Source organism: Ranitomeya variabilis, chromosome 2, assembly GCF_051348905.1.
Source record: "Ranitomeya variabilis isolate aRanVar5 chromosome 2, aRanVar5.hap1, whole genome shotgun sequence".
Taxonomy (NCBI): Eukaryota; Metazoa; Chordata; class Amphibia; order Anura; family Dendrobatidae; genus Ranitomeya; species Ranitomeya variabilis.
Window position 1 is genome coordinate 211,533,032 of NC_135233.1, and position 26,578 is coordinate 211,559,609.

At 47.4% G+C, this 26,578-nt stretch overlaps 1 protein-coding gene across 2 annotated transcripts in view; it reads left to right on the forward strand.

The window, feature by feature from the left end:
* Window positions 1-26,578, forward strand: part of LOC143804934 (kinesin-like protein KIF14) — a 239,885-nt gene that overhangs the window by 191,505 nt on the left and 21,802 nt on the right. For both annotated transcript variants that reach the window (XM_077283557.1, XM_077283558.1), the window contains exons 16-23: window positions 490-650; window positions 4,369-4,516; window positions 12,566-12,649; window positions 12,736-12,856; window positions 13,526-13,619; window positions 16,861-16,996; window positions 17,203-17,288; window positions 18,873-18,922. In XM_077283557.1, coding sequence (XP_077139672.1) covers window positions 490-650; window positions 4,369-4,516; window positions 12,566-12,649; window positions 12,736-12,856; window positions 13,526-13,619; window positions 16,861-16,996; window positions 17,203-17,288; window positions 18,873-18,922 — 880 coding nt within the window. The remainder of the gene's footprint in view (window positions 1-489; window positions 651-4,368; window positions 4,517-12,565; window positions 12,650-12,735; window positions 12,857-13,525; window positions 13,620-16,860; window positions 16,997-17,202; window positions 17,289-18,872; window positions 18,923-26,578) is intronic.

Genomic DNA, 26,578 nt, shown 5'->3' on the forward strand with positions numbered 1-26,578 from the left:
CTTGCAGATCGCTGTGAAAACAGCGCTACAAGGCAAAAGCAAGGTGAATAGTAGGTGAACACAGCGGTTGCTAAATTAGCCTTTGGAAAGCACAAAGAAGCAAATCGCTATCTCTAAACTGTCCCTCAGTCAGCAAACAGCGTCCTGTCACTAACTGAATTCACAGCAGAGTGATCGCAAAATGGCGCCAGCGACTTTTAAACTGCAGCATGACATCATTTCAGCAGCCAATCACAGCCTTGCCAGTAGTTTCATGCCCTCCATGCTAAACAGGATGTGCCCACACTTGGAATCATTCTCATTGGCTGAATTTCTGCATTTTGAATCTTTGAACTTCCGATTCCGGTATCCGATACGCGGCAAGTATCGGAATCCCGGTATCGGAATTCCGATACCGCAAGTATCGGCCGATACCCGATACTTGCGGTATCGGAATGCTCAACACTACTTGTAACACTGCATTGATAAGACTAAATTCTTATATTCTAGGGTGACCGAGTAATTCTAGGTGGAAATCATTACTTCCGGTTTAACCACCCCACACAAGTTCAGAATAATCGCCGGACTGTGTGCTTAGGAAGTGGAGGCCAAGAGCGTCTCAGGGACTTTGAATTTGCAAAGTGTGAACTCATTGATGCCCAGAGACAGAGGTAAGATGGTACATTATATCCTTGGTGTCAAAAAGGTACAACCATCTTAATCTGGTGTTTTAGGAATTTAAAATTAATTTAGCTGCTATAACAGTATTCATCTCCAAATCTCTACATAGACCTAGTTATTAAAGTGTATATACCACAGTAATTGATTTGATATTCCTTAATTTAAAGGGGTGTAATGGTTTTGGAAAATCCCTCTTCCCTAGCTGCAATTTGTTAATTAAAAATATATATTTTTTATTAAAAATAAATAAAAAATTACTCTCCACTGGTCAAACTCTGCCAGAGTTGATGACACAAGCAGCTCAAAGCTTCTAAGATCACTGATTTGCTGTATCACTGTCAGTGACATCAGGGGTGGAGACTGGGTGTTGGACCCGGAAAGGGTAAGTTAAGCACTGGGGCTGTTAAAGAGGACTTTTCTGAAACAAAAAAATCCCTTTTAATGATAACTAAGGGTCCAATCGCTGATTTTCCTTTAAAGATGCTTCTGGACTGCACCCCATTCAGTTTTTCCCTACATAGGACTTCCAACCTGCATCAGACCCCATTTGTATGGTGTGGCACCCCAGGAGTTCAGGTACCACAGTGATGCTGCCTTCCTCTCAAGGAGGCGAATGCCATGCCTGGAAACAGGAGGAATCACTTTGGCAGGTAATATTACATTCAACACATTCTGACTCCAGGCCAGAAGGGGGAGCTCAAAACCCGGTTTTAGGGGAGCTTCCCTTGATATACATACTGGTCTAGAGGAGGAGTTGGACTAGTGTTTCCCAAACTCCAGTCCTCACGGACCCCACAGGTCATGTTTTCAGGATTTCCTTAGTGTTGCACAGGTGAGCAAATTCCTGAGGGTTTGATGAAACTTCCACCACCTGTGCAATACTAAGGAAATCCTGAGAACATGACCTGTGGGGTCCGTGAGGACTGGAGTTTGGGAAACACTGAGTTAGACAGTCTGGTGCAGACAGACAGTGAAGGGTCAGAGAGGAACAGAGCAGCTTGAGGAGGCTACGATTGGGCCCATCAGAGCTGAGCGCAGAAACCGGGCATCGGAAGCCCGAGGCTGTGTGGAACTGCAAGTCCCACAGGAGAACCAGACGGCAGAGAGCTGAAAGTAACCTGTCCACATAAAACCTGAGGTACAGCAGCATTCCAGAGCCCAGAGTCACCATATACAGAGACCCCAGAGAAATGGCTCAAGTTGCCTACCGTGCAGCTACTGTCCCAGGACAGTAGAGCAAGAGAACCTTGTTAAGACACTACAGGCAGCGAGGGACTAGAAACCAGCGCATAGGGGAATGCTCCCAAACTGACCTGTCAAAGGGATTCCCACTTGTTTTCGGGCTGCCTGGACTCCATCTACACCTGTTGCCGGTACCCTGGACTGAGGCTAACTACAACATCAGTAAACCAGGTAAAGACAGCAACCCTGTGTCCTCCATTTATTTGCCGGCATTCACCATCCCTGCCAAACACATAAGGAGCCATGGGGACCCTGCTTCACCTGTGGGAAGCATTATCATCATTCTGCAGTAACATCACCCCAGAGGACCCCTTTAAGCAGCGTCGGTCCCCTCTACTGAGACTCACAAGTGGCATTACGAATACAAACTTTATTAAACTCTTTAAAGACCTTTCCCCTTTTACTTGAGTGCCCAGGGCCACGGACCGGGTCGCTGCCACTGTGACCACCCTCTTTAATTGCGAGCGGACCCGATACCGGGTATCCCCACTGCCCTGGCGGGCGACTGATATGGTGCAGGGGTGCTGATGTTGGCCTATAACAACAATGAGGATGCAGCATTAAAAAACAAACAAAAAAAAAACTGCGGCCCCTTCATTTTAAACATTCGTTGGAATCCCAAACTTCTGATCTTCATTAATCGCTTACCAAGATGGAAATGCCTCTTTAAAGCTAGTTTCCCATTTGCTGTTGAGTCCGCAGCGTATCGTCCCCAACCGCATGCAAAAACGCATGATAACGCAGCGCTTTTTATCCGCATCCGCTTTCACATGACTGCAAAAAAGCGCTGCGTTTGCATGCGTTGGCGCTTTTTATGCACATGTTTTCGATATTTCCAGGAGGGCGTGTCTCAATGGGCGTGTCTAAAGCAGTTCCTGGACATGCGCAGTCGGAAGTACGCAAGCGCATCGAATGCATGCGTATGCAAAGACATGCGTACAGATGCGTCCCCCTAGACAGTAATGCAGTTTTTTTTACGCACTCATCCGCCTGCGCATATTTGATGGAAATTTGCAGCCTCAAAAATTGCAACATGGTGCTTTAGTCGCGCCCCTGCTGCACACCGCGAAAAGACGCATGCGTAAGCAAATGTTACAGATAGGAAATCAAGATGCATGTGGATGTATGCGTCCGGAATGCTGCGGACACAACCGCAAATGTGAAGCCAGCCTAAGTGATTAAAATTGTGCATGCCAAGGTATGTGACCTTTGCTTTTTAAGTCAATGTACAAATCATGATATACTGTAATTTCCGAAGTTTTTCCTAATGGAGGCTGTAGATACTTACATTGTCCAGCTTGTGCATAACTCAGCAGGGCAATTCTTGTGTTAGCACATGACCGATGCCGTGTATGACTAGCTCATTTCAATAGCAAATCCCGTCCACTTCCGTTACCGGCCATTGCATACACCAAAAAGTAAACTGATTTATAGGTGCTAAAATAAGCATTAGTCGGCCAGCCCCCTTTACACCCAGTACTGATGCACTGACCGCGACATTGAAAGCTGAGCAGAAGCGGAGCGGCTTGGACTCGATCCAAAACCTGTAGCTCAGGGCGCTGTGAATATTCTGTGTATTTGTATTTCTTCATATTTCATATGTTCATGCTTTAATTTACCGTACATGTTAGAACTTGGCATCCGAAAAACTGAGCTCTGACTGGTATTTTGATTTTTGAAAAATGTAGAAATTTTGGAGCAATTAATGGCATTCAAGGATAGGTGTTCTGTATCGCCCTACGACAAACTTAATTTTCCATTTATCAAATTTTTGAATCAAATTGTAGCCTAAAATGTAATGAGTTTTGTCTGGCAAAACAAAGTAACATTTTTCACCATTGATAACCATTTTTCTTTTATCGTTTAGCTTTTCAGTTATTTCCCCTTCAGGGTAAAATCAGGAAATTCTTGCTTAACCAATCACTGGATGACGGAGCATTTCTTGCCTTCTCCAGTCAAGACAGGACAAGGTGTTCGTGACCATTGCCTACCTAGTAGGCATTGGAGCAGGAGGTGCTTAATTGACTTCTTGCTTGAATGACTTCTTGTATGGTCGCCCTTTTTTAAACAAAAATTCAAAAACAAAAAACACTTGAACCCTTTAGAAATAAAATAATTTTATGCAAAGAAAACTTATATATTAGTTAAACTTTTACTATGTTATGACCTTCAGCCAAAAAAATGCTATTTTTGAATTACTTAAAACACTGTAATCTGTTAGTTAATAAAGTATTTTGCAATTTTAGGGAATTTTTCCAGCATTTTTTGGCAATGGACCGGTCATAGGAATTTTTGCATGCCATGGCAGCTCTAGTAGTCCCAGTTTTTACTTGTGTGTTGTTTTTTTTAATTTTTTTATTTTATTGCAATAGGACGTGTGCTTAGTAGTTATGCAGCGCTACACTTCAGTAATTTCTGTGGTTTGTTTTTTGGCCAGTGTCTCGTGATTAATTTTTTACTTTCCAGGATTGAAAATGAGATTGAAGATGCAAGGCTGCAGGCCCAGACAGAGATGATGCAAGAACTGCAAGGGGCAAAGGCGCTTGCTCAGTTGGAACTGATAGAGCAGAAAAAGCTTTATGAAGGTCACATCAAACTACTAGAGAAACAGCTGGTTTGTGAATACAAAAATATCTAAAAAGATAAGCGGGTTCTTCAAACAAGAATGTATTAGTGTAGCGTAGGGAGGTAGCCGCGAACAAGGCACTAGTGTCCTTTTACACCCTGGCACACTACATGAAAGTGTTGGTCCGGGCTGGGCGTGTGGCTGTGTCCTGCAGGAAGAAGTCACTTGCCCTAACGCGAAGACCCTCTCTCTATGGGCTGATCCCAAACGTTAACACGGACTTGCCCTAATGTCACTACCAGAGATGGGCAGATCCCTGGATGTTCAGGTTTGGCTGAACAGTTAAAAACAAGTTTGAGTACCAGAACTGTAACCTGGACCCCATTCACTTGAATAGGGGGGCTCAGTCATCCAGTGTTTGCCAAGGTGTCAGGTGCATGACAGCGCAGCAAACACTGCGTGAGCCTGCAACTGTGATCGGAGGGATAAAATTTACTTCCGGTCGCTGGCGTAGGCTGATGGGACTACTGCTCTCATGAGCCTATGCCTGCTGCCACTAATAAGTGAGAGCAGGCGGTGGCTGATGGGAGTATTCATCAACCGGCGCCTGCGCTGTAAATTTATAAAGTCAGCATTAGCAAGGTTGGTTGTCAAGAATAGAGGGATCCCCACGCTGTGTTTTTTTTTTTTAAATTAAATACGACTTACGGTCCACCCCATTTTCGACAAACAGCCTTGCTAAAGTAGACAGCTGGGTGGGCTGGTATTCTCAGGCTGGTAAGGGGCCACTGATATTGGCCCACCTCCCTCGCTACAGCCTAAAAACGGCAGCCTGCAGCCTCCAAGAAAAGGTGCATCTGTTAGTGGAAAGAGTCAGGAAAAGCGCTCCTTTCCATCCTGAGAATACCAGCCACCAGTTGTCTGCTTTAGCAATGCTGGTTGTCAAAAAGGGAGGGCATCCCCAGGTTGGTTTTCTCCTTCGTCTCATTGGGGGCCACAGGACTGTGGGTGTATGCTACTGCCGCCAGGAGGCTGACACTAAGTAAACATTAAAAAAAAGTTTAGCTCCTCCTCCGTAGTATACACCCTGACACTGGTCTAAGTCGAACCCAGTTTATGCTTGGTGTCTGGAGGCACATGTCTGGTTTCCAGACTCTCCATATTTTTCCTCTTCACATTGGAAATGAGATGGGGGTGACGGACCCTTTTGAAGAGGTCCGATCTCCCCAAACCAACAACGGGCAAGCATAGTGTCACCTCCACGTATCCTCTCCTGCAATGTGGGACCTCTTGCCGGACTCGGCCCTGACCACCTTAAGGTAATGAAACCCTAGGCTGTATAGGAGCATATGGACTGTCCGTGCGGCCTCCACTGCATCACCAATGAACAGACAGCAGTGATGGAAGGAGGCGGACGGTCCCTCTCCTCATCCCCTGAAGGTAAGATGTCGTTACGGTGCCTGCACCATCCTTTTTCAGACAATCCCCCTCTAAACCTTAAGCTCCATCACATGGTGGGGAGCTGGGAGGGTTCCTGCAGCACCACGCATCCCTGGAACAGCTGGCGCTGCGGTCTTTCTGCCGCTGGCAGCGCCGCAGGGATCCCAGCGCCTGGTCCACCCCCCCCTCATCCTCTTTCAGGTCCTGGGTAATTTTAGCCCTGGCATCCCTGGGCGAACTCTGGGGGTAAAAATGTAGGCCCCGGCTTCTGTCGTGTTAGGCTGTGGGCGGAAGCTCCGCCCCTTCCAGTCGTGTCATCGGCCAGCGGGCCCCGCCTTTCTCATCCCTGGAGCGAATGTGGAGGAAAAATTTAGGCCCTGGCTTCTGCTTCCCATAGGCCGCGGACTGAAAACTCCGCCATTTCCGGTGGAACCACCCTCCAAGGAAGCGCTTCTTTTTAAAGGAACAGTGCGGTTGTGTCACCCTTTGACAGGTTCCACAGGACAGGCGGGGACACAGGACTGGGATAAGGGCTACTCCCCCCAGCCTGACAGCTGCCATATTTGTTTGTGCAGCCTATCTAAAAACACTGATTATAGCATCAGCAGACCATGTCTAGAAGGACCAAGTCTCATACAGTTTTATATACCGCATGTGTAGCCTGTCGGTCCACTTTTCCGCATGCCCAGAGTAATCGTCTGTGAGGCCTGCGATTCCGAACGCGCTCAGCCCTCCCCTGCACTCACTGGAGCCTCGACTCGGGCAGAAACTGTAGTTTCTCCCCCGGAATGGGTCACGTCCTTGTTGCAATCTATGGCGTCCCTAACAAAGGCAATCGAGTCCCTTCAGACCCCAGCTGAGGCCAGGGACAGTGGTTCTTCTGCTTTGGAGAGGTCTTCCGACTCACTGGAGCCTCCGGCCTGCAGGGACCACGCTCTCACTAGGCAGACGCGGGGAAAAAAACCCACACAGCATCTCCCGGTCCATCAGGTGCATCTGTATCCTTGAGTTCCGCCTCTCGTTCACCCTCACCAGGAGAGATTAGTGAACATGGTTCAGACTACGATTCTGAAGGGTCCCTCAATTTAGAGGTGCCTGATTATCAGAAGACAGCCCAATTGAGGCCGTAAACCAAACCCTGGGTATAGAGGACGAATCTACCTTGGCCTCTGGTCATAAGGTATCGTTCAAGAGCATCAGGCAGCCTCATAGGGTGTTTTCCACTCACCCTGAGTTTGAGGACTTAGTCCAATGTCACAGGGAGCGTTCGGACAGGCGTTTCTCGGGACAGAAGGCTCTAAATGCAAGATACCCTTTCGCCCCTGAGCTGCGTAAGTGGGCAGAATCCCCTTTGGTAGATCCACCGGTTTCTCGTTTGGCCTCTAACAAGCTGCTATCCCTTCCCAATGGCTCCTCTATTAGGGATCCAACTGATCGGCTCATAGAAAGTTTGGCTCGTTCAGTTTTTGAGGCCTCAGGTTCAGCCCTCTCGCCCTCTTTTGCGGCGACTTGGGTGGCTAAGGCCACGATATCTTGGTCAGAATCTTTAACTAAGGCTCTACAGGAGAGGGACCTACCAGCGGAATTGATGGAGATGTCAAATCGGATAGCTCTAGCTGGGAGCTACCTGATCAATGCATCTTTGGATGCAGCAAACTGTGCGGCATTGGCTGCCACAAACACAATTCCCATTAGAAGGGCTCTTTGGTTGAGAACTTGGCGGGCGGATTCTACCTCGAAAAAAAAATCCCTTATGACTCTCCCATATCAGGGTGGTCTATTTTATTTGGGGAAAAACTGAATCAGCTAATCTCTGATACCACAGGGGGAAAAGCAATTTTCTCCCACAGCAAAATATTAAACAACCTTTTCGTCGCCAGTTTCAGGCTCGTTTCAAGTCCTTTCGTAACACCAGGTGGACTCCAGCATCAAACCCCATTGGCCCAGGTCGACCTAATCTGGACAGAGATCATCAGATCTCCTACAGGGCCAACCCATTGGGAAGAATGCGGTCCTAGCTGCCAAGATAAAGGGGATCTAGGTCCCATAGATTTTCGGCCAAATGACTGGAGGCGGTCTCCGATCTCCAACGACAGAGTAGGCGGCCGTCTACTCTTGTTTAATCAGTCCTGGCTCACTGTGGTTCTCGACAGGTGGGTAAGAGCTGATGTCCTCAGGGTACAAGATAGCTTGTCAGCCATCCCCCATGCCGGTTCTTTCCCTCCCGCCTTCCCAGTTCAGAATCCCAGGTACAAGCCTTGTTCAAAGCTGTAGAATCCCTTCGGCTCCGCGGGGTTGTCACTCCAGTCCCGAAGGAAGAGAGATTTCAGGGGTTCTGTTCCAACCTGTTTAAACATTTCAGGTCCAAAATAGGCCTTACAGTTCCATCTTTTTGGGAACTTTTAAACAGGTTTGTCAACATTCGTCACTTTCGAATGGAATCTCTCCGGTCGGTCATTGCGGCAATGGAAAAGGGAGAATTCTTGGCTTCAATAGATATTCAAGATGCCTATCTTCACATTCCCATATTTACTTCGCATCAAAAATGTCTACGTTTTGCCGTAGGCAGTCTACATTTCCAGTTCACAGCCTTACCTTTCAGGCTGGCCACTGCACCCAGTGTGTTCACCAAGGTCATGGCAGCAGTGGTGTCCATCCTGCATTCCTGGGGCATACTAGTCTTGCCATATCTAAGGTTTGACAATCCTGCCCCGGGACAAGGTCCTGACCCTCCGGCAAGAGGTGAGGGTACTTCGCCGGCCGATCTACCATACAATCCGGTTCTATATGAGGGTCTTAGGAAGGATGGTGGCAGCAATAGAGGCAGTGTGTCAGGACTCTGAACATTATTACCTTTTTGTGCATTGCTGCCCTTTTCCAAGATGGCGTCTTTGGTCTCATGTGCACTGTCTTCCTGCTATAAAACTTCACCCCAGCATTCAGTCTGTGCTAAAGTATTCTGCCTTGCATCCAGCTCCTGACTCTGGTGACTACCTGGCTATATACCTGCTCCTGTGAACCTGTGGGGTTATCCTGCTACTCTGCTCTGAGTTCCTGCTGCATACACCATTTCCAGTAATCCTCCTTCATCTGCTGCTCGTGTTTACTTCCATCTGCATTTGCTGGACATGTAAGCTGTTGCTGCTCTGCAAGAACCTGAGACTATTACCCAGACCTCCCTGGTTGAGCTAAGATATTATTTGAACTGCCTTATAAGCATATCTATCTGTGTTTGGACGAAGCATGGACTTATTCGTGTCAATTATCCTCAAGAATAATTGTGCTTCATAGACTTTCTGCGTGATTGCATTTTCCTCTTAAGTTTCCAATAGACTGCTAAGCTGCATTTAATATTTACTCCAAGTGTTGTGGACTTGAGTTTCTCTCTGCACCTGTTTGAATCACCGTGTGATAATATAGACTTTATCACTTATAAAACTGTGTCCTGTAGTTGTCTTGTTCCACGCTAAGAGTCTCCTGAGTTATCCCCTATAATTATTACACCGTGCCATTTGCGCAACTCCATCTTCGTCCTCTCCAACATGCACTTTTGGCAGCATGGGACAAGAATCCGTGCTCTCTCAACTTCAGGTGCCGTCTGTCTCCCCAGGTCAGACAGGCTCTCGCATGGTGGTCAACGAGTCCTTCTCTACGACAGGGGAAGCCTTTTCCCCCAGCCCACTTACTGGTAGTAATGACAGACGCCAGTCTTCTCAGTTTGGGAACAGTGTTTTGCCACCACACAGCCCAGGGATGCTGGTCCTCGTGGGAGTCAACCCTTCCGATCAATCTTTTGGAGATTCGGGCGGTTCGGCTGGCTCTGCAGCATTTTCATCATCTTCTGGCAGGCCGCCCTGTCTGGATTCAATCGGACAATGCCACAGTGATGGGATACATAAATCATCAAGGGGGTACTCACAGCAGGGCGGCCATGCACGAGGTAAAACGGGTCCTCTACTGGGCCGAGAAGAATCACTCTGATTTCAGCAGTACACATCCCGGGCGTGGAAAACTGGGCTGCGGATTTTCTCAGTTGTCAGGGCCTTGCATCTGGGGCGTGATCTCTCCATCCCGAAGTTTTTCGGCAAATATGCCAGCACTGGGGAACCCCGGATGTGGATCTAATGATTTCCGGGATGAATGCCAAAGTACCCAGGTTTGTCGCCCGGTATCGAGATCCACAGGCGATCACCGTGGACGCGTTAGTTCGACCTTGGAACCAGTTTTGTCTCTTTCATATGTTTCCCCCTCTGGCACTGCTCCCGAAGGTAGTCGGGAAGGTCAAGCCAGAGGGAGTCCAAGCAATCCTGGTCACCCCAGATTGGCCTCGTCGGTCATGGTACGCAGACCTAGTGCAGCTGCTTGACGAGGTACCTTGGCGGCTTCCAGAGTGCCCAGATCTACTGTCTCAGGGCCCGATCTACCACCAGAACTTAGGGGCCTTGTGTTTAACGGCCTGGCCATTGAATCTTGGATTCTGACACAGGGCGGATTTTCCCAGAAGGTTGCCGCAACCATGATTAGCGCCCGTAAGTCCGTCTCTGCACGTATTTATCACACCTGGAAGGTTTTCCTTTCATGGTGCAGAAAGTGTGGGCTTCTCCATCCTTAACATTCTTGCTTTTCTCCAAGCCGACCTGGATTCGGGGCTTGCACCAAGTACTCTCAGAAGACAAATATCAGCCTTGTCGGTTCTTTTTCAGTGCAGGATCGCTATCAATTTACAGGTGAAAACTTGTCTACAGGGAGTCGCTCACATGGTATCACCTTATAGGGCCCCCCCTGGATGCTTGGGACCTTAACCTGGTCTTAATTGCCTTGCAGGAAGCTCCTTTTGAACCTCTTCAGAACATCTCTTTGACTTACCTTTCCTGGAAAGTCGTGTTCTTGGTGGCCATAACTTCCATTAGGTGGGTATCCGAGCTGGCGGCTCTATCCTGCCGGGCTCCATTTCTACGGTTCCATCAGGATAAGGTTGTACTCAAGCCAGCACCCTCTTTTTTGCCAAAGGTGGCTTCCTCATTTTACATTAACGAGGACATTGTCTTACCTTCTTTTTGCCCGGTGCCAATGCACCGTGTGGAAAAAGCTCTCCATACGCTAGACCTAGTGAGAGCGCCTAGGAGGTACATTTCACGGACGGCACCTTTTTGGCAGACTGATGCGCTGTTTGTACTCCCTGAGGGTCGCAGGAAGGGACTCGCTGCTTCAAGATCAACCATGGCCAGATGGATGTGATTGGCTATTCAGGAGGCCTACCGCATCAAGGGCATGGACCTCCGGCTGGAATCAGAGCACACTCCACTCGAGCAGTGGGGGCTTCCAGGGCGCTTCGGCAGAACAGGTTTGCAAGGCAGCAACCTGGTCCAGCTTGCATACCTTTTTCCAAACACTATAATATCCATACTCAGACTTCTACAGATGCAAGTCTGGGTAGAAGGATTCTTCAAGCAGCAGTAGCGCACCTATAGGCGGCAGATGCCTGGATGTTATTCCGGGGAGTCAATTTCCCACCAAGGGACTACTTTAGGACATCCCACAGTCCTGTGTCCCCCAATGAGATGAAGGAGAAATAAGGATTTTTGTGTTACTCACCGTAAATCCTTTTCTCCGAGACGCTCATTGGGGGACACCGCTCCTTCCCTGTTGGCCAGATGGCTCTTTTGTTTCATTTTTTTGTTATTTGACTTTCAGTCAGTAGGGTCGTTTCTAGACATGTTGTCTCTGTATTAATGCTGACTTTTTTGCTTGTTCTCCTACTGCTTTTTACACCAAACTGGGTTCGCCTTCGGCCAGTGTCGGGGTGTATACGACTGAGGAGGAGCTAAACTTTTTTTTTTAATGTTTACTCAGTGTCTGCTTCCTTACACCCACTGTCCTGTGTCCCCCAATGAGCGTCTCAGAGAAAAGGCTTTTACGGTGAGAAACACAAATCCCTATTTTTATTTTATTTATTTATTTTTTTATTTAATAAAAAAAACAGCTTGGGGAACCCCTCTATTCTTGATAACCAACCTTGCTAATGCTGAGAGTTGCAGCCCCCAGCTGTCAGTTATACACGGTCTTACGCTATCACATCCTACACTGTAAATTACTTATAACACCACGACACTGTGTACATATTGTGATATGGTTCTACAAAGACTGAAGACTTAATACACATTACACACAACGCGATTGTTGGCTTCAGGGGAAGGAACGCAACAGCACAGTCCGCCATCCTTATTTAAGATCACCATACACACTTGGCAATCATTGGCACATATGGAAAACAGGTAGACATCTGTACTAAGGCCAGTTTCCTCACCAGCTCAGATCTTTTGTAGAAAAGTGATTAAACAGACATCCATACTGAACGATTAGCTGTCTGAGCGATCACTTGGTCATGACAGGTAGATGTCTGAAAAAAAAAATCCAACCAAATGGAAGCATTTGTTCTACATGGGTCTCGTGTGAAATAGGAGTATAAATAAAGCCAGTCAATTGACAAGAATGGTTGCAATAATCTGTTTTTGATTATTTTCTTTTCTCGTGATCGCGAATGATGCTAAACGATTTTAGTTGTGGCCGTTGGGGTTACTCAACCGTTCTCGGTATTCAGTTTATGGCAGTGTAAAGTTCCCAGTGGTCATTATAGGTTGTCTTATGACTTTACAGGAAGAAGAACAGACTCGGAGAAACCAAAAGGAGAAGACCTCTATCTTAAGGAGTCAACTTCCTCCGTTAAGCTCATCCAGCCAGGTAATAGTTCTCTTGGTGGCATAATTTCCATTTTCCAAATGAATTTGTTGAACAGTGGTTTTTTTTTTTTTTTTGCCTCCTTCCAGTTTGGGGATATGGGCGTAAAGCCGAGCAAATTCATGCAGGTCTTGGAGCAAGAAAAAGAGAGTTTGACTAAACAAATGGAAAAAATGCAGTGCAGAACGAAAAAAAGTATATCGGCTGAAAGTAAGTGGCAGTCACTAGTATTTTTCTAACTATATTTTTTTCAGTGACATAAATAGGTCCCGGCAACTGCTTACGGAGACTTGGGATTTGATGCACATAAGGTTACGTTCCCACGATCCAGAACTAGCAGCGCATGTTCGCTGCGTCCAAAGCGCTGCCTTCTATTGGACGCAGGTAAATCCGTATGTGTTCACTGAACCGTGCAAATTTACCGCGACCAATATCGCAAGAGAAATTGACATGCTGCAGTCTGTAAAGATGCGCCACATGTCAGTTTCCACAGGTGGACCGTGGGCATCTCTGGATGCATAGTCGGCATGCCATTTCTTGAAATCCCATCCACTATGCTGTAACATAAAAATATGCAGCATGAAACCCGCAGCAATTCCTCATCGTGGGCTTGTACCCTAAAACTTCTCGTGAAGAAATATCTAGGCCATTGTGAAAGATTCAAAGATTTCACTTAAAAGCTTGAGCTAACCCATTGTCAAATACCTTTTTCTTAAGGGTATGTGCCCAAGCCTTTTTTTTTTTTTTTGGTTGGGGTGGGGGGTACATTTTCTGAGCATTTTTCAGACGGACTTATCAGCCAGAGGTTTTTTAGAAGATTTTCCCATGCTTTCTGTGATGTGATTTTTTTTTTTTTTTTTAAATCATAAAAACTTTCAGGACAAGAACAGTGGAGCGCTCTGCAACTTTCCATCACTCTTCAAGAAGCAAACACGATCAGCAAAAGTCTGAATAAACAGACACTATTCTCCAGGTAACATCACAATTCTTAAAAATCGCTTTTTTTTTTTTTTTTTTTTTAAGCATTCAATTCAGGGGCTAAAGATTGAAGACTTGATGCCTTTGAGTTTGGGTGGGAGTTATACTTTATATTTTTTTCGTTTCTGAAGTGCTGAAAAGTGTGAGTATCAGAGGAATATATTGTGGCACCCCAGGAGTCCAGTTGCCACAGTGGCATTGCCTCCCTCACAGGGGGTGATGTTATGCCTGGAAGCAAGGAGGTGTCCCCTTATCATGTAACACCAGCATACAACACTTTTCCTGACTCCAGACCAGAAGGGGGAGCTCTAACACCCGGTTTCAGGGGATCTTCCCTATAAGTTCTGGCCTGGAGGCAAAGTTAGTTAGTAAAGTCTGAGTGAGGGAGAGGAGAGAAGTCGAGGAGAACCTGGGGAGTGGAGCTGTAACCAAGCTCGCCCCAGAACGGAGCGCTGACAAAAAGGATGCCAGAGTCCTTGGTTGTGTGAGTGCTGTACACCCTGACAGCCAAATCTGGAGGGCAGGGGACTGCAAGCTCCCTGGCCACACCGAACACCCGGAGGCACCACAGCAGACCAGGAGCCTGGGGCTTCCAGTGAAAAGGCAGTGCATGTGATAGGCTCACGCTGTCTGCCATACAGGTTAGAAGCAAAACGCAGGAGAGGAACTTGAGCAGGGCTTAAAGCAGCAAGGACCTGAGAGAACAGCGCAGTAGGAAGGCCTCCAAACCCACTTGGCTAGGTGGATCCTAAGTTGCTTCCAGGCTGCCCAGATTCCCAGTATCCTCGGTTACCCGTACCCCAGACTGCACCTTCAACCATCAAGTAAAGGTAAAGAAAACTACAGTCCTTGTGTCCTCCAGTCACTTCCCGCACCCTCAGTCCTGCACCTCAACATCCACGATTCCTTGCAAAACTATACTGGTAGCCCTGGGGCCCTGCTCCACCTATGGGGAGCAAAACCATCCCAGCTGCGTCACCATCAGCCCCAGCGGTCTCCTTAAGCAGCGTCATCCACTCATTGCTGAACACCACAGGTGGCGTCATGTTAAATCCCCTTCAAACTTTCCCTCAGCATTTTATTGCGCGCCCAGGACCACGGACCTGGTCACTGCTGCTGTGACAACTCCCTGAAGAACTGTCTGACCCAGTTCCAAGTATCCCACGGCCCTAGCGGGCATCACAATATTACAAAAAAATATCCAAATTGTTACTAACGAAGAAATAAGCCCTGCAAGTGGTTTCAATCACCCTCCCTCCGCTCCCATGGAAAGAAGTTATGCTAAGGCCCTCTTTTTGTGTCCGTATGCAGTCCATCTTAAGGGCCGCAAATTTGGACACATGCACACTCATTGTATTCACTTGTGTTGCTCACATGTCTGGTTTTTCACATGGACAAAATGAATGCTGCACACGTTCATACTTATGACATCAACATGACACATACTGGCTCCTGGGAAGAAGCTGTACAGTTTGTGCTTATCCCAGGCATCAATGGCAGTAGGCAGCTCCTATCGTCTCCTAGTCGCGCTAAGATTGGCGCCACCAGGCGACAATAATGGAAGTTGTATCAGGCAGCAGCTATGTAACTTCTGTGTAATTTTCCTAACCAGCAGAGGGAAATCCCACAGCTCCCAGCTGATGTTAATTAGCCGAGAAAAGAAGTGATACCCTATAAGGCTCCCAGGCTATTAAGGGCTCGCAGCTGTTTGCTTAGTCCCTACTGGTGAATTTATGGGGACCCCAGAAATAAAAATGCAGTAGGATCACCCTATAAATTCAAACCAGCAAAGGCTAAACAGACAGCTGTGGGATGATGATGATGATAATAGCCAGGGAAGGAGCCAGAGATATTGCCCCCTGGCTACCAACATCAGCCCTCAGCCACTCAGAAATGGCGCATCCATAAGATGCGCCAAATTTTGTGCTTAGCGTCGCTCTTACCACTTGCCCTGTGGTGCTGGCAAGTGGGGTAATAGTGTTGGAGTCGATGTTACCTTTGTATTGTCAGGTGACGTCAAGCCCAGGTGTCAATAATGACATCTATAAGACAACCACATTACGACCCTCATTGTTTATTTCAAAACTTACATTAAGAATAAAATCATTTTATTGAAAATTAAACCAAACACCCTGTTCTACACATTTATTTAAAAAGTTACTCTCCTAAAGGTACCTTCACACGAAACGACTTTGTAATGATATCGCTAGCGATCCGTGACGTTGCAGCGTCCTCGCTAGCGATATCGTTTAGTTTGACACGCAGCAGCGATCAGGATCCTGCTGTGATGTCGCTGGTCGCTGAATAAAGTCCAGAACTTTATTTGGTCGTCCGATCGCCGTGTATCGTTGTGTTTGAATGCAAAAGCAATGATACCAGCGATGTTTTACACTGGTAACCAGGGTAAACATCGGGTTACCAAGCGCAGGGCCGCGCTTAGTAACCCGATGTTTACCCTGGTTACCAGCGTAAAAGTAAAAAAACAAACAGTACATGCTCACCTGCGCGTCCCCCAGCGTCTGCTTCCTGACACTTACTGAGCGCCGGCCCTAAAGTGAAAGTGAAAGCACAGCCGTGACGTCACCGCTGTGCTGTTAGGGCCGGAGCTCAGTCAGTGTCAGGAAGCAGACGCTGGGGGACGCGCAGGTGAGCATGTACTGTTTGTTTTTTTTACTTTTACGCTGGTAACCAGGGTAAACATCGGGTTACTAAGCGCGGCCCTGCGCTTAGCAACCCGATGTTTACCCTGGTTACCCGGGGACCTCGGCATCGTTGGTCGCTGGAGAGCGGTCTGTGTGACAGCTCCCCAGCGACCAAACAGCGACGCTGCAGCGATCGGCATCGTTGTCACTATCGCTGCAGCGTCGCTTCGTGTGAAGGTACCTTTATGCCTATTCAATTGAAGCCCTTATCCCCTGTAACAAAAAATAAAACAAAACAAAAAACCATCCCTTACCTTCCCAAAGTGAAGATTAGCAATACTGTCCCACGTGGTAATCCATCTGATTCCTGGTTTACAATCTGAACGGTAGCATGTGACTCTCCAGTTTGAAAACTGAGCGCAGCTTCAGTGATGAGTGGTTCCCAGGCTCTCAGTTGCTTTAAGCTACTGCAATCGCTTGTCGACTGCCTGCGTTTTTCACAGCTCAATGACAAATGTGTAATAGCCAAAAGTATGTTGAAAAATTCCCAATTGTCTCACATTTATGAATGTCATTGGATTGTATTATTCTCAGGTATGATCCACCTTCTCTGAATGGAGAAGAAAAGATTGTGTACATCAAAGTTATCAACACTAACTTGGGAATATCTACTTTGTGGAGCCTTGAAAAGTTTGAAGAAAAGCTGGCAGGAATGAGAGATCTATACCATGTAAGCTTGCTGGGCGCTGGCTCTTGCTGGGCGCTGGCTCTTGCTGGGCGCTGGCTCTTGCTGGGCGCTGGCTCTTGCTGGGCGCTGGCTCTTGCTGGGCGCTGGCTCTTGCTGGGCGCTGGCTCTTGCTGGGCGCTGGCTCTTGCTGGGCGCTGGCTCTTGCTTACACTAGACACTCATATATGATGGTACTCTTATATCTGCAGGGATTCTTGGATAGTAGCGGTGATTACCTCTTTTATGACCCTGCTGATACATGGGAGGTAGAACTGAAGCCACAATCTCCAAAAAGGCAAGTGTAATTAAATCCTTCATTCATTCAAAGGGATTTTCTACTTTTAGAAAAGTAGTTCCTGAACTGATTATACTTAAATAAAAAAAAAATGACAAAAAAACCAAAACTCTCCTACTTCAGTCTGTTTTTTGTTTTCTTTGTTGTGTTGACAGCACACATAGCCACTGCAGCCAATCGCGGAGCTCATTGGCAGTACTATCTAGGTTGTTAGAAGCTGCACCAGAGGGTGAATCTAGATAATTTTTTCCCCTCCCACTGGTATGTCCTCATTTGAGGACCACGTTTCTAAAACGTAAAAACCCCAAAGTCTTAAATTCAGTTCGCTGTCCTTTTTCAAAATACTCAGACCTTAGACTTGTTGTTGCCAACCTCTCCACCCAGTGCTGAAGATGTGAGGTCTTAAGGGTATGTCTCCACGTTCAGGATTGCATCAGTCTTTGGTCAGGATTTTATGCAAGTAAAATCCTGACCAAAACTGCACCTGAGGTCACTGGCAGGTCACCTGCGGTGTACCTGCGTGTTTTGCTCATAGTAGCAACATGCAGCGTTTTGAAAAAACGCACAACGCATGCGTTTTCGCGGCAAAAACGCATGCGTTTTTAAACGCATAGTGGAGTCTGGATTTCATAAAATCCCATCCACTATGCTGTAACATCTGGACGCTGCGTTTTTGACGCAGCAGAAAAACGCAGCGTCAAAAACGCAGCGTTTCCTGAACGTGGAAACATACCCTTACAGATAAGTTATCAATATCATCTGCATGAGAACCCCTTCAAGCTACAATGTTCTACAAGGAAGAGACACAAGTGCAAAATACTGATAAATGGCCATCGCACATACTTGCACATAATACATAAAACGTCTATAGGTGAAGTACTTTCTGAAGTCCATCAAATAGTAATTCTATGAATAATAATAACCTGCATGTTACTAGAATATGTTGTATAATACCCCGTTATAGCCTGCAGATGGCAGCGTTGCTTTTTTAGCAGTCTACGGCAGGGCTGTTGATTCTTTTGCTTTGCTTTTTTATAGGTCCTAATCATTTTGTGCATGTTGCCAATTTTTAGTCTTATTGTAGAACCTGAAAGGACCCTGCCTGTTGGAATTTACACTCTAAAGACTTTTTATAGAAGGATAAAAAAATGACCTCCGATATTTTAGTTTTTAATCCAATGATTTGGATGCAATGAATTTTTTATTTGAATTTTTTTTTTTTTTTTTTATATAAGTTTGTGTCTGTGTGCTGTGGCTCACTGATAGTGCAGACACAATACACCTGTCATGGATGGCTATTTACCAGTGATTTGGGTATATTTGGGCCTTGCATAGAGGGCACAGTGAGGACTGACTGTTAAGGTAAGATTAGAGCTTCAGTAGCTTCACATCAGCTGCCTGAACAAAAATCCAAAAAACATTAAATTCCCCTTTTATAGCAATAAAACCTGACAAATGCTCATTCCACCTCTACAGGCACGCTCTGATTCTGATATTACCGCTGTGATGGTATGGAATTGGAAATTTCTGAATGAACTAACTTGTTGTGTTTTTTTTTATTTATTTTAATTTTTTTTGCTACAGAGGAAGAAATTCACTTTCAAGACAAACATCTGGCTTACTAATCGGAAAAGGTAATGTCGTGTTTTGTTTTTTTTTCTCCTCCCAGTATTCACATGTGAAGTCTTTCTCCCCCACCCACAAAGAGCAGCTTTTTCTGGTACAGAGCTGTGTATATAAAAGCCTCTTTACATGAAATTACCGAATCAGATCATAGGGGACTTTAGCTCCAAGCTCCGTGCACCACCGTCTATTTGAGAACTTTCAGAGACCTGTTGATCTATTCTATATATCAAATTGGCGTCTCTAGGATTCTGAGAAGCTTTGTATCATATTGTAAATCCATGTAGGCAATCTGAAAAAAATTTAATTTATAGTTTGTACACTGTGCACTAACCTGTGACCTCACGACTGGCTACTCCACTCAACTTCTCCACAGTCTGGCCACAGTCTTATCGGACTCTTCTAGCAGCAAGTATCTCCTAGATGAATTGATTGGTTGTGTAAAAATTGAAAAAGCTGAGCCATATTTTGCCCCAGCTACACATTTTGCCTAGAGTGTATCATTGGTGGTAAACTTAAAATGTAATAATATGCAGGTACTGAGTGTGTCACCACGGAACAGACAGACCAACAGCTGAGGGGTTTAATAACAGGAATCAGGTTCTCCTTGCAGGGAGGAAGCAGTGGAATATAGCTAGCAAAAAAACAGTGCAAAAATATGGGATCAAACAGTGTAACAGAATTAATATATAATATTAATAATATAATAATATTAATATAAGCAGGATTTCTTGAGAAAAAGAACACTTATCAGTCTGAGGACTTACTTGAAGGGTCCTCTTCTCCAACGTAGGCGCCGAGAAACAGCGGCACTTGTCGTCCCTCTGTTGTCCGTTGGCTGAGTAGTCTCTAGGAGCCTGCTGCCTGAGATTTCGGGAGTTAAAGTGATATACACAGGCTCTGAGTCTTTAGCTTTTACAGCACAGCCTATCCCGGGAAAACGATGGTCAGTCTATTAAGTCTCTCACCAGGAATCAAGGGCTCTGCACTGATACCGTGGGTACCAGGAGTCAGTCTCTGTACCGATAGCGTGGGCACCAGGGGGTCACAGTCTCTGCACGGGCCAATGTCTCTGCACGGGTCTCAATGCACCCCTCTCCAGTCACAGCAGAGTCCGCTTTCATGTACCCACAAGATGCAGTCTTTCTGGGCAATCTCCCTGTATTTGTCCTCTGACTGGGAGCTCTCTCTCTCCCGGAGCGCAGCTGCGCCCTGCTCTGACCGCTGCTCTGCTCCTTACGCACGCGTCTTTCGTGCTCTCTGCCCGGCTTCCTTCCTGTCCCAGAATCAGAACCCCATTGATCACTGTGATGTTACTCAATAAATACTTCACACTCTTGATGCAATCTGAATACAGTTTCTGAGTGTGGATGTTTGTCCGAATTTGAGTTCACTGGATCAATTCCAGGTTCAGCCTGCACCAGCTTGACTCCTACAGAGTGCACGCCTTTCCCTCTAAACCCCAGTCTCTAAGTCTGCCCCCTGGGGAACCTGTTGCACAGCTCAATGGTTCCAGGCATAGAGCCGAGAAGGTAACCGCCCGCGGACTCTTCTTGTGCTTTACCTCCTTACATTCCCCCCCTCTTTCTGCTCACTATTCCACGGGTGAGATTTTCAGGAGTTCCTGTTGGCAATCTTCCAGTCCTTGCACAATCTGCTGCCAGATGAACTCATCCTGATTTGTAGCGAACAGGGGGTACACCAGCCGTTGAACATTCAGAGCATCTCAAATCAGCAGGGGTGGTGGTGTCAACTGCTGTGGGAGGAGTCGAGGTTTCCTCCAATACGTTGGTAGTTTCAGGCACCAGCCCTGTTTCTGGGTTCCCTGGGAGAGATTGGGAGTCTTCCTCGCCTTCCACATCTACATTCATCACTGGTGCAGCCGGTGGGGGCGCTGGAGCCAATTGGACTGATTCAGGATCTCGAGACAAACATGGACGCAACATGTTCCTGTGCAGTGTGCAGGAGGGAGTCCCCTCTTCCATTTTGGGCTGGACCTCATAATAATTAGGACCCCCGTTGGTGAGCCGCCGCTTCACTCTGTATAGCCTTTTGTCCCACTGGTACTCTAGTATGTTGTGCGGGTGCTTTTCCCTCACTAAAGACTCGGTCTCCAAGCCGCAGGGCTGTCCACTTTTGAGGAACTACCTGGGGATGCTCCAATTTTTGCAGCCGGTTCTGCACTAGATGTTGAATTGTCCGCAGCTGATGACAATGTTCTTGAACCCAGGAGTACACCCCCCATCCATGGGTAGTCCTCCTCGGGTTCCAGCTCCAGCTCTGCCAGCCCCTTCCCGGGTCGGCCAAAAAACAGAGTAGGGGGTGAATCCGGTGGTGCTGTTTCCGGTTGTTATACGCTCACACCAAGTCAGGGATGGACTCAGTTCACTTCGCCTTCTGGTCCTCTTCCAGGGACCTCAGCATTTGAATCAGAGTGCGCTTAAATCTTTCACAAGCCCCATTCCCCTGTGGATGATGAGGGGTGGTCCGGGACTTATCGATTTTGTACAGCTGGTGCAGCTCCTCATCACTTTTCCGAGGAAGCAGGCCCCTTGATCAGAATGGATGCGCTTGGGACACCCGTACACCTGTATGAAGTGTTTGCAAATTGCGTGAGCAGCAGACTCGGCAGTCTGGTCCCGCGTAGGCGTCACTATGGCAAATTTAGTAAAGTGGTCTATCATCATTAAACAATGCTCCTAGCCTTGGTGTACTGGTCCAATTGTCAAGCAATCTATTGCCAGTAGGTCCATGGGGCCAGAAGACCTTGCCGTCTCTGTGGGGGCTCATTGTTCTGGTGGTTTGACCAGCTCACAACTTCTGCATTGCTGACATACTTTCTCCACAATGTTCCTTAAGTGGGGATGATAAAATAGGCGCTGTAACTACTGGAAAGTGTGTTTTTTTTTTTTTTGTTTGTTTTTTTTTTTTGGCCCAAAGCGTTTTCCTTCTCATGTGCTTCCTTAGCCACCTGATCTATTAAGGATGAGGGAATCACCGTCGGTCATACAAGACTGAGTTCTGTTTGCAGAAATACCTTCTGGTACAGGATACCATCCCGCAACGGGAGCCTCTCCCACTGGCGTAGCATCTTCAGTACTTCAGGTGACATGGACCTCCTCTCGTGCCGATTGGGCATTTGTTAAGACACGACCCACCTTCTCAACTGAGCTAGCTCCGGATCCTCCTGCTGCACTCGGACCCACTCATCGTGGTTCTGCTCAAGCAAATTCACACAGGCCTCTTCCTGTTCAATTTCCTGCATCGCCGCCACCGTCCTGGCAGTCTCTCCAAAACCTGGAACCTCCACATCTTCCAGTTCTTCATCCTAGCTGGGTGCTGGTTTGGGATAGTTTACTCGAGTCGGGAGAGGGCATTTGCATGAACATTCTCAGCTCCTCTTTTATACGAAATGCTGAAACGGAACTTGGCCACCCAACGTTGTTCTAGGGCCCCTAACTTTGCATTCTCGAGATGGGATTGTTATCCGTGCGTACATGAACTTCTGAGCCTGCCAGAAATTACGCGAACTTCTCAGTCATTGCCCACACCAGCGCCAACAACGCCAGCTTAAACAAACTGTAGTTTTCTGGATTCTTTTCGGAGTCATGCAAAGACCGACTGGCGTATGCGAAGACACACTCTTTCCTGTCCTGCATCTGCGATAGTACGGCCCCGGGGCCCTGCAGGCTCCCATCAGTGTGCAAGATGAATGGTTGTGTGAAGTCAGCGTAGGCCAGCACCGGGGCCTTCTTCAAAGCCAAGAATGCCTCCTCCTGGCGCTTCCCCCACTGTATGTTCCTGTTCTTGACTCAAGAGGGCACTCCCCTCAACAACTCCTGGAGTGGATTAGCAAGGCGGGAAAATCTTTTACGAAGCGTCTGAAGTATCCTGTGAGTCCCAGGAATGCACGCACATCTTTCACAGTTTTTGGAGTTGGCCACTCTTGTACCACGGCTATCTTCTCCTGGGAGGGCCTCACCCCCTCAGCGGAGACAACGTTTCCCAAGTATTCAATCTCGGTACGGAAGAGGTGACATTTCTGGGGTTTCACTTTCAAGCCATACTTCTATAGCCGACTCAGAACTTGCTCTAGTCTCTGCAGATGCTCCTCCAAAAGTGGGGGCAAAGACTATGATATCAACCAAGTAAATCAAAGTGGCTTCAAAGTTCAGGTCTCCAAGACATCTCTCCATGAGTCGCTGAAATGTTCCTGGGGCATTTGCTAGGCCGAAGGGCATCCGGTCGAACTCATACAGTCCCATCAGAAGGATGAAAGCAGTCTTGGCTCTGTCTTGCTCAGACATGGGGACCTGCCAGTTGCCGCTGGCCAAGTCTAACGTGGAGAAATATCTGGCATTCCCTAGTGCTGTCAGGGACTCCTCTATCCTGGGCAGTGGGTACGAGTCCTGCACTGTGCAAGCGTTGAGCCAGCGATAGTCCACACAGAACCACAAGGACCCGTCTACCTTTCTCACCAAGACTATAGGGGCAGCCCACTGGCTCTGACTCTCGCGTATAACTCCCTTCTTCAGCATGTGACATCATTCCCTTCACCTCCTGGTACATCTGTGGGGGTATTTGGCAGTACCATTCCCGGATTGGTGCTGCATCCCCAGTGGGTATCTGTGGGTGATGGCCGCGGTACGTCCAAAGTCATCTTCATCTTTGGCGAACGCCTCCTGAAATTTCCCCAATACGACTTCCACCTGAGGTACCTGCTGCGGAGTAAGTTCTGAGAGCTCCACCCTCATGCGTTCCAATATCTGGCACCCTTCTTGCAGTAATCTGGGGTGCGGAGCTGCCTCCGCTTTGACGTTCACCAACCACGGATCTTCTGGCCTTGCGGTCAGCTGTACCAACTCAGTTTGGACCAACTCGTCTGGGAGGCCCAGGACTTGGGCGACTTCGCTTCTAGGGGGCGAAGTTGTTTGTTTCCCCCAAATTTATGCAGCGCACAAGGGCCGTTCCATCCTGCACGGTAGCCAGGGGCCGCGCGACCAATATTCCTGATGGCAGCTGGTCGGCTCTGCTGGGCTCAATTTGGACTTCGACCCCTTCCAGCGGGATGCCAGCTCGTATAGGCAGGGGAAGCACCGTCTGCCCAGGGGGCAACACTCGATTGACTGACTGAGGCGGGGGCGACTACTTTGCCGCGTTCCTTTCCATCACTGTATGCTTCCCGGACCTGGGCGGTCCGTATCAGTGGTTGAAAGACCCTTCTCTGAGGGGTTTGGTCACTCCATTGTTGCACTAATTGTTCTGGGGACTCGTTGAAAACCAGGCTTCTGAGGTCTTTTAACACATTCATGCCCAGGGTCACGGTATGGTCTTTAGCTACCTCTCCATCCACCAGTACCACTCCTCTTCTCCCGAGGTCTTTTCCGCAGACCTCTATGTTCATCCATACCACCCCTGCGACTGGGATGGGCAAGTGATTGGCCACCATAAGTTTGATCACAGGGACCCATTCGGGCCATAGCGCCTCTGTGAAGTGACGGCGGAAATTTCTCAGGCATGGTGGTCACTTGTGAGCCGGTGTCTATTAAGCACCACACTGATCTTCCATTGATTTCTGCCCAGACCAGAGGGCACGTGGAAACAAGGCTGTGAGGACTTTTACTACTCCTCCTCTGTTCTTCACACTCCAAGCGGTGCCCCTCGAGCTCAGAGCCACCTAGTTTAAAGGAGGGCGTGGGGATGGTCAGCTCTGCCGGGGGACACCATCGAGCAATGTGGCTGGATTCTCCACAGGTGTAGCATGTAAGAGGGCTTCTCTTCCTGGTAGTTTCACCCTCCTTTCGGGGGCAGCTTCTCTGTCTCGCACCAGAGGGCCGGGCCCTTCTGCCAGAGTTCTTCTGGAGGCTGCCATTTCTTCACGGACCTGTCTAATCTCAATTCTCTGGTCCTCCACCCACTGGGGGATATTGTCTGCGGTGGTGGTTACCTCCCCGCTCTGCACCCTTCCCACCAGCCCCGACACTCCCTGTCCTTGTTCACGCACACGCGCCTCACTGCCAACCTCAGAGAAAGTCATGTCTGGCTTTACTTGCATGCACTCTCGCAGTGCCTGTTTCATCATTGTCACACAGTCCTGTCACCAGCTGATCTGAGCACCACATCAACTGACCCAGCCCCTACACCGCCCTTTCATCTGATAGCAGTGTGAAGCTCTTGTAGGGCGTTAATGAATTGGGTCACGGTCTCCCCCTCTTGTTGTATTTGATGAAACAGTCGCATACTAAGTTCCCCTACGTCAGTGGGGTCCCCATACATCTCCTCAAGTATGCGCAGCACTTTGTCCAAGGTATCTCTCTCCCGGGGGACCTATGCATGACAGAATCCCACGCCTCCCCCTCCAGGGCCATCAATGCAATTTCTGCCTCCAGGGCTGGTGTCATGGGATGCATCTGCATCATTCCCCGGTTACGCTCCGTCCAACTCCACAGCATTACATTGTTCCCAGTGAACCTTGGCAAATTATACAACATGGCTCCCAGGGAAATGCTAGACCTGGGAACTTCCCCAGCTGCTTGGTCTGCCCTTTCCGCGCTACCGTGTGACATCCTGCCGACTACGCCAAATGTAATAATATGCAGGTACGGAGTATGGCCACCTACAGACTGGCGCCGGAGGAGGACATCCACTATACGGGCCCTCACTTGGTAAGGTGTTGGCTGTTTATTTCACTGGATGGGGCTTTAACCAGGTCATTATCTTGGCACTCATAGTGGTTCTCATCAGTTTATAATTTTTTGAGATGCTGTTTTTTGCACTTGTTATAAATAGATCTGATGGGTATCATAGGGATGTACCTATGTGCTTTAGGTGTTATAGTCCATGCTAATTGTATAGTGCTGCTTTCCTTGCCAGCTGTTATTGATTTCATTGATATTTATTGATTAATCTATATGTGCCAGTCTGTAGGTGGATGTTCCTCTCTGATTTAGGGCTTTTGTTCGTGTTAAAATATTTTTGAAGTGGTTATATGGATCTTTTATATGTTTCTAATAAATGTTAAATTTTAAATGATTTCATAATTGGTGAGCTTCATTGAGTTGACTACTTATTAGTGGTTGCTCTAGTGTTATATGTCTTGAAGTACCAATGTCTTAGTGATTCACCCCTGTGCAACCTGTAGCACAGCTCAATGGTTCCAGGCATAGAGCCGAAAAGGTAACCACCCCCGGATTCTTCTTGTGCTTCACCTTCTTACATTGACATCGCTCTGCCATTTATTTCACTTCCTGAGCGCTATCACTAATGCATGTAACCTGACCCTAGTCTTCTACTTACCAGTTGTTGTCTTCTGTTCTTTTTGGCACCATTCCCAGTCCTGTTACTCAATCTTGTAACCACAACTTCTGACTGACCAGAAGTCCAGAGGGAATGGTCACAAGTTTTTGGTGTAAGTCCTTGCTCTTTCTAAGCTGAAGTGGCTACCGCAGAAGATGGTGGCTGAGAAGTACATTGAGAGCAGAACACATGCACTAGTGAGACCACTCCAAGGGTAAGGGTTTGACAGATCAGATGTTCGCGTTTTTTTTTTGTTTTTTTTTCTATTTTAGGACCACTCACTTTTCAAGAAGTTTTATTTTTTAATGTAAAATAAAAATATAAACATACATACATACATACATACATACATACATACATACATACATACA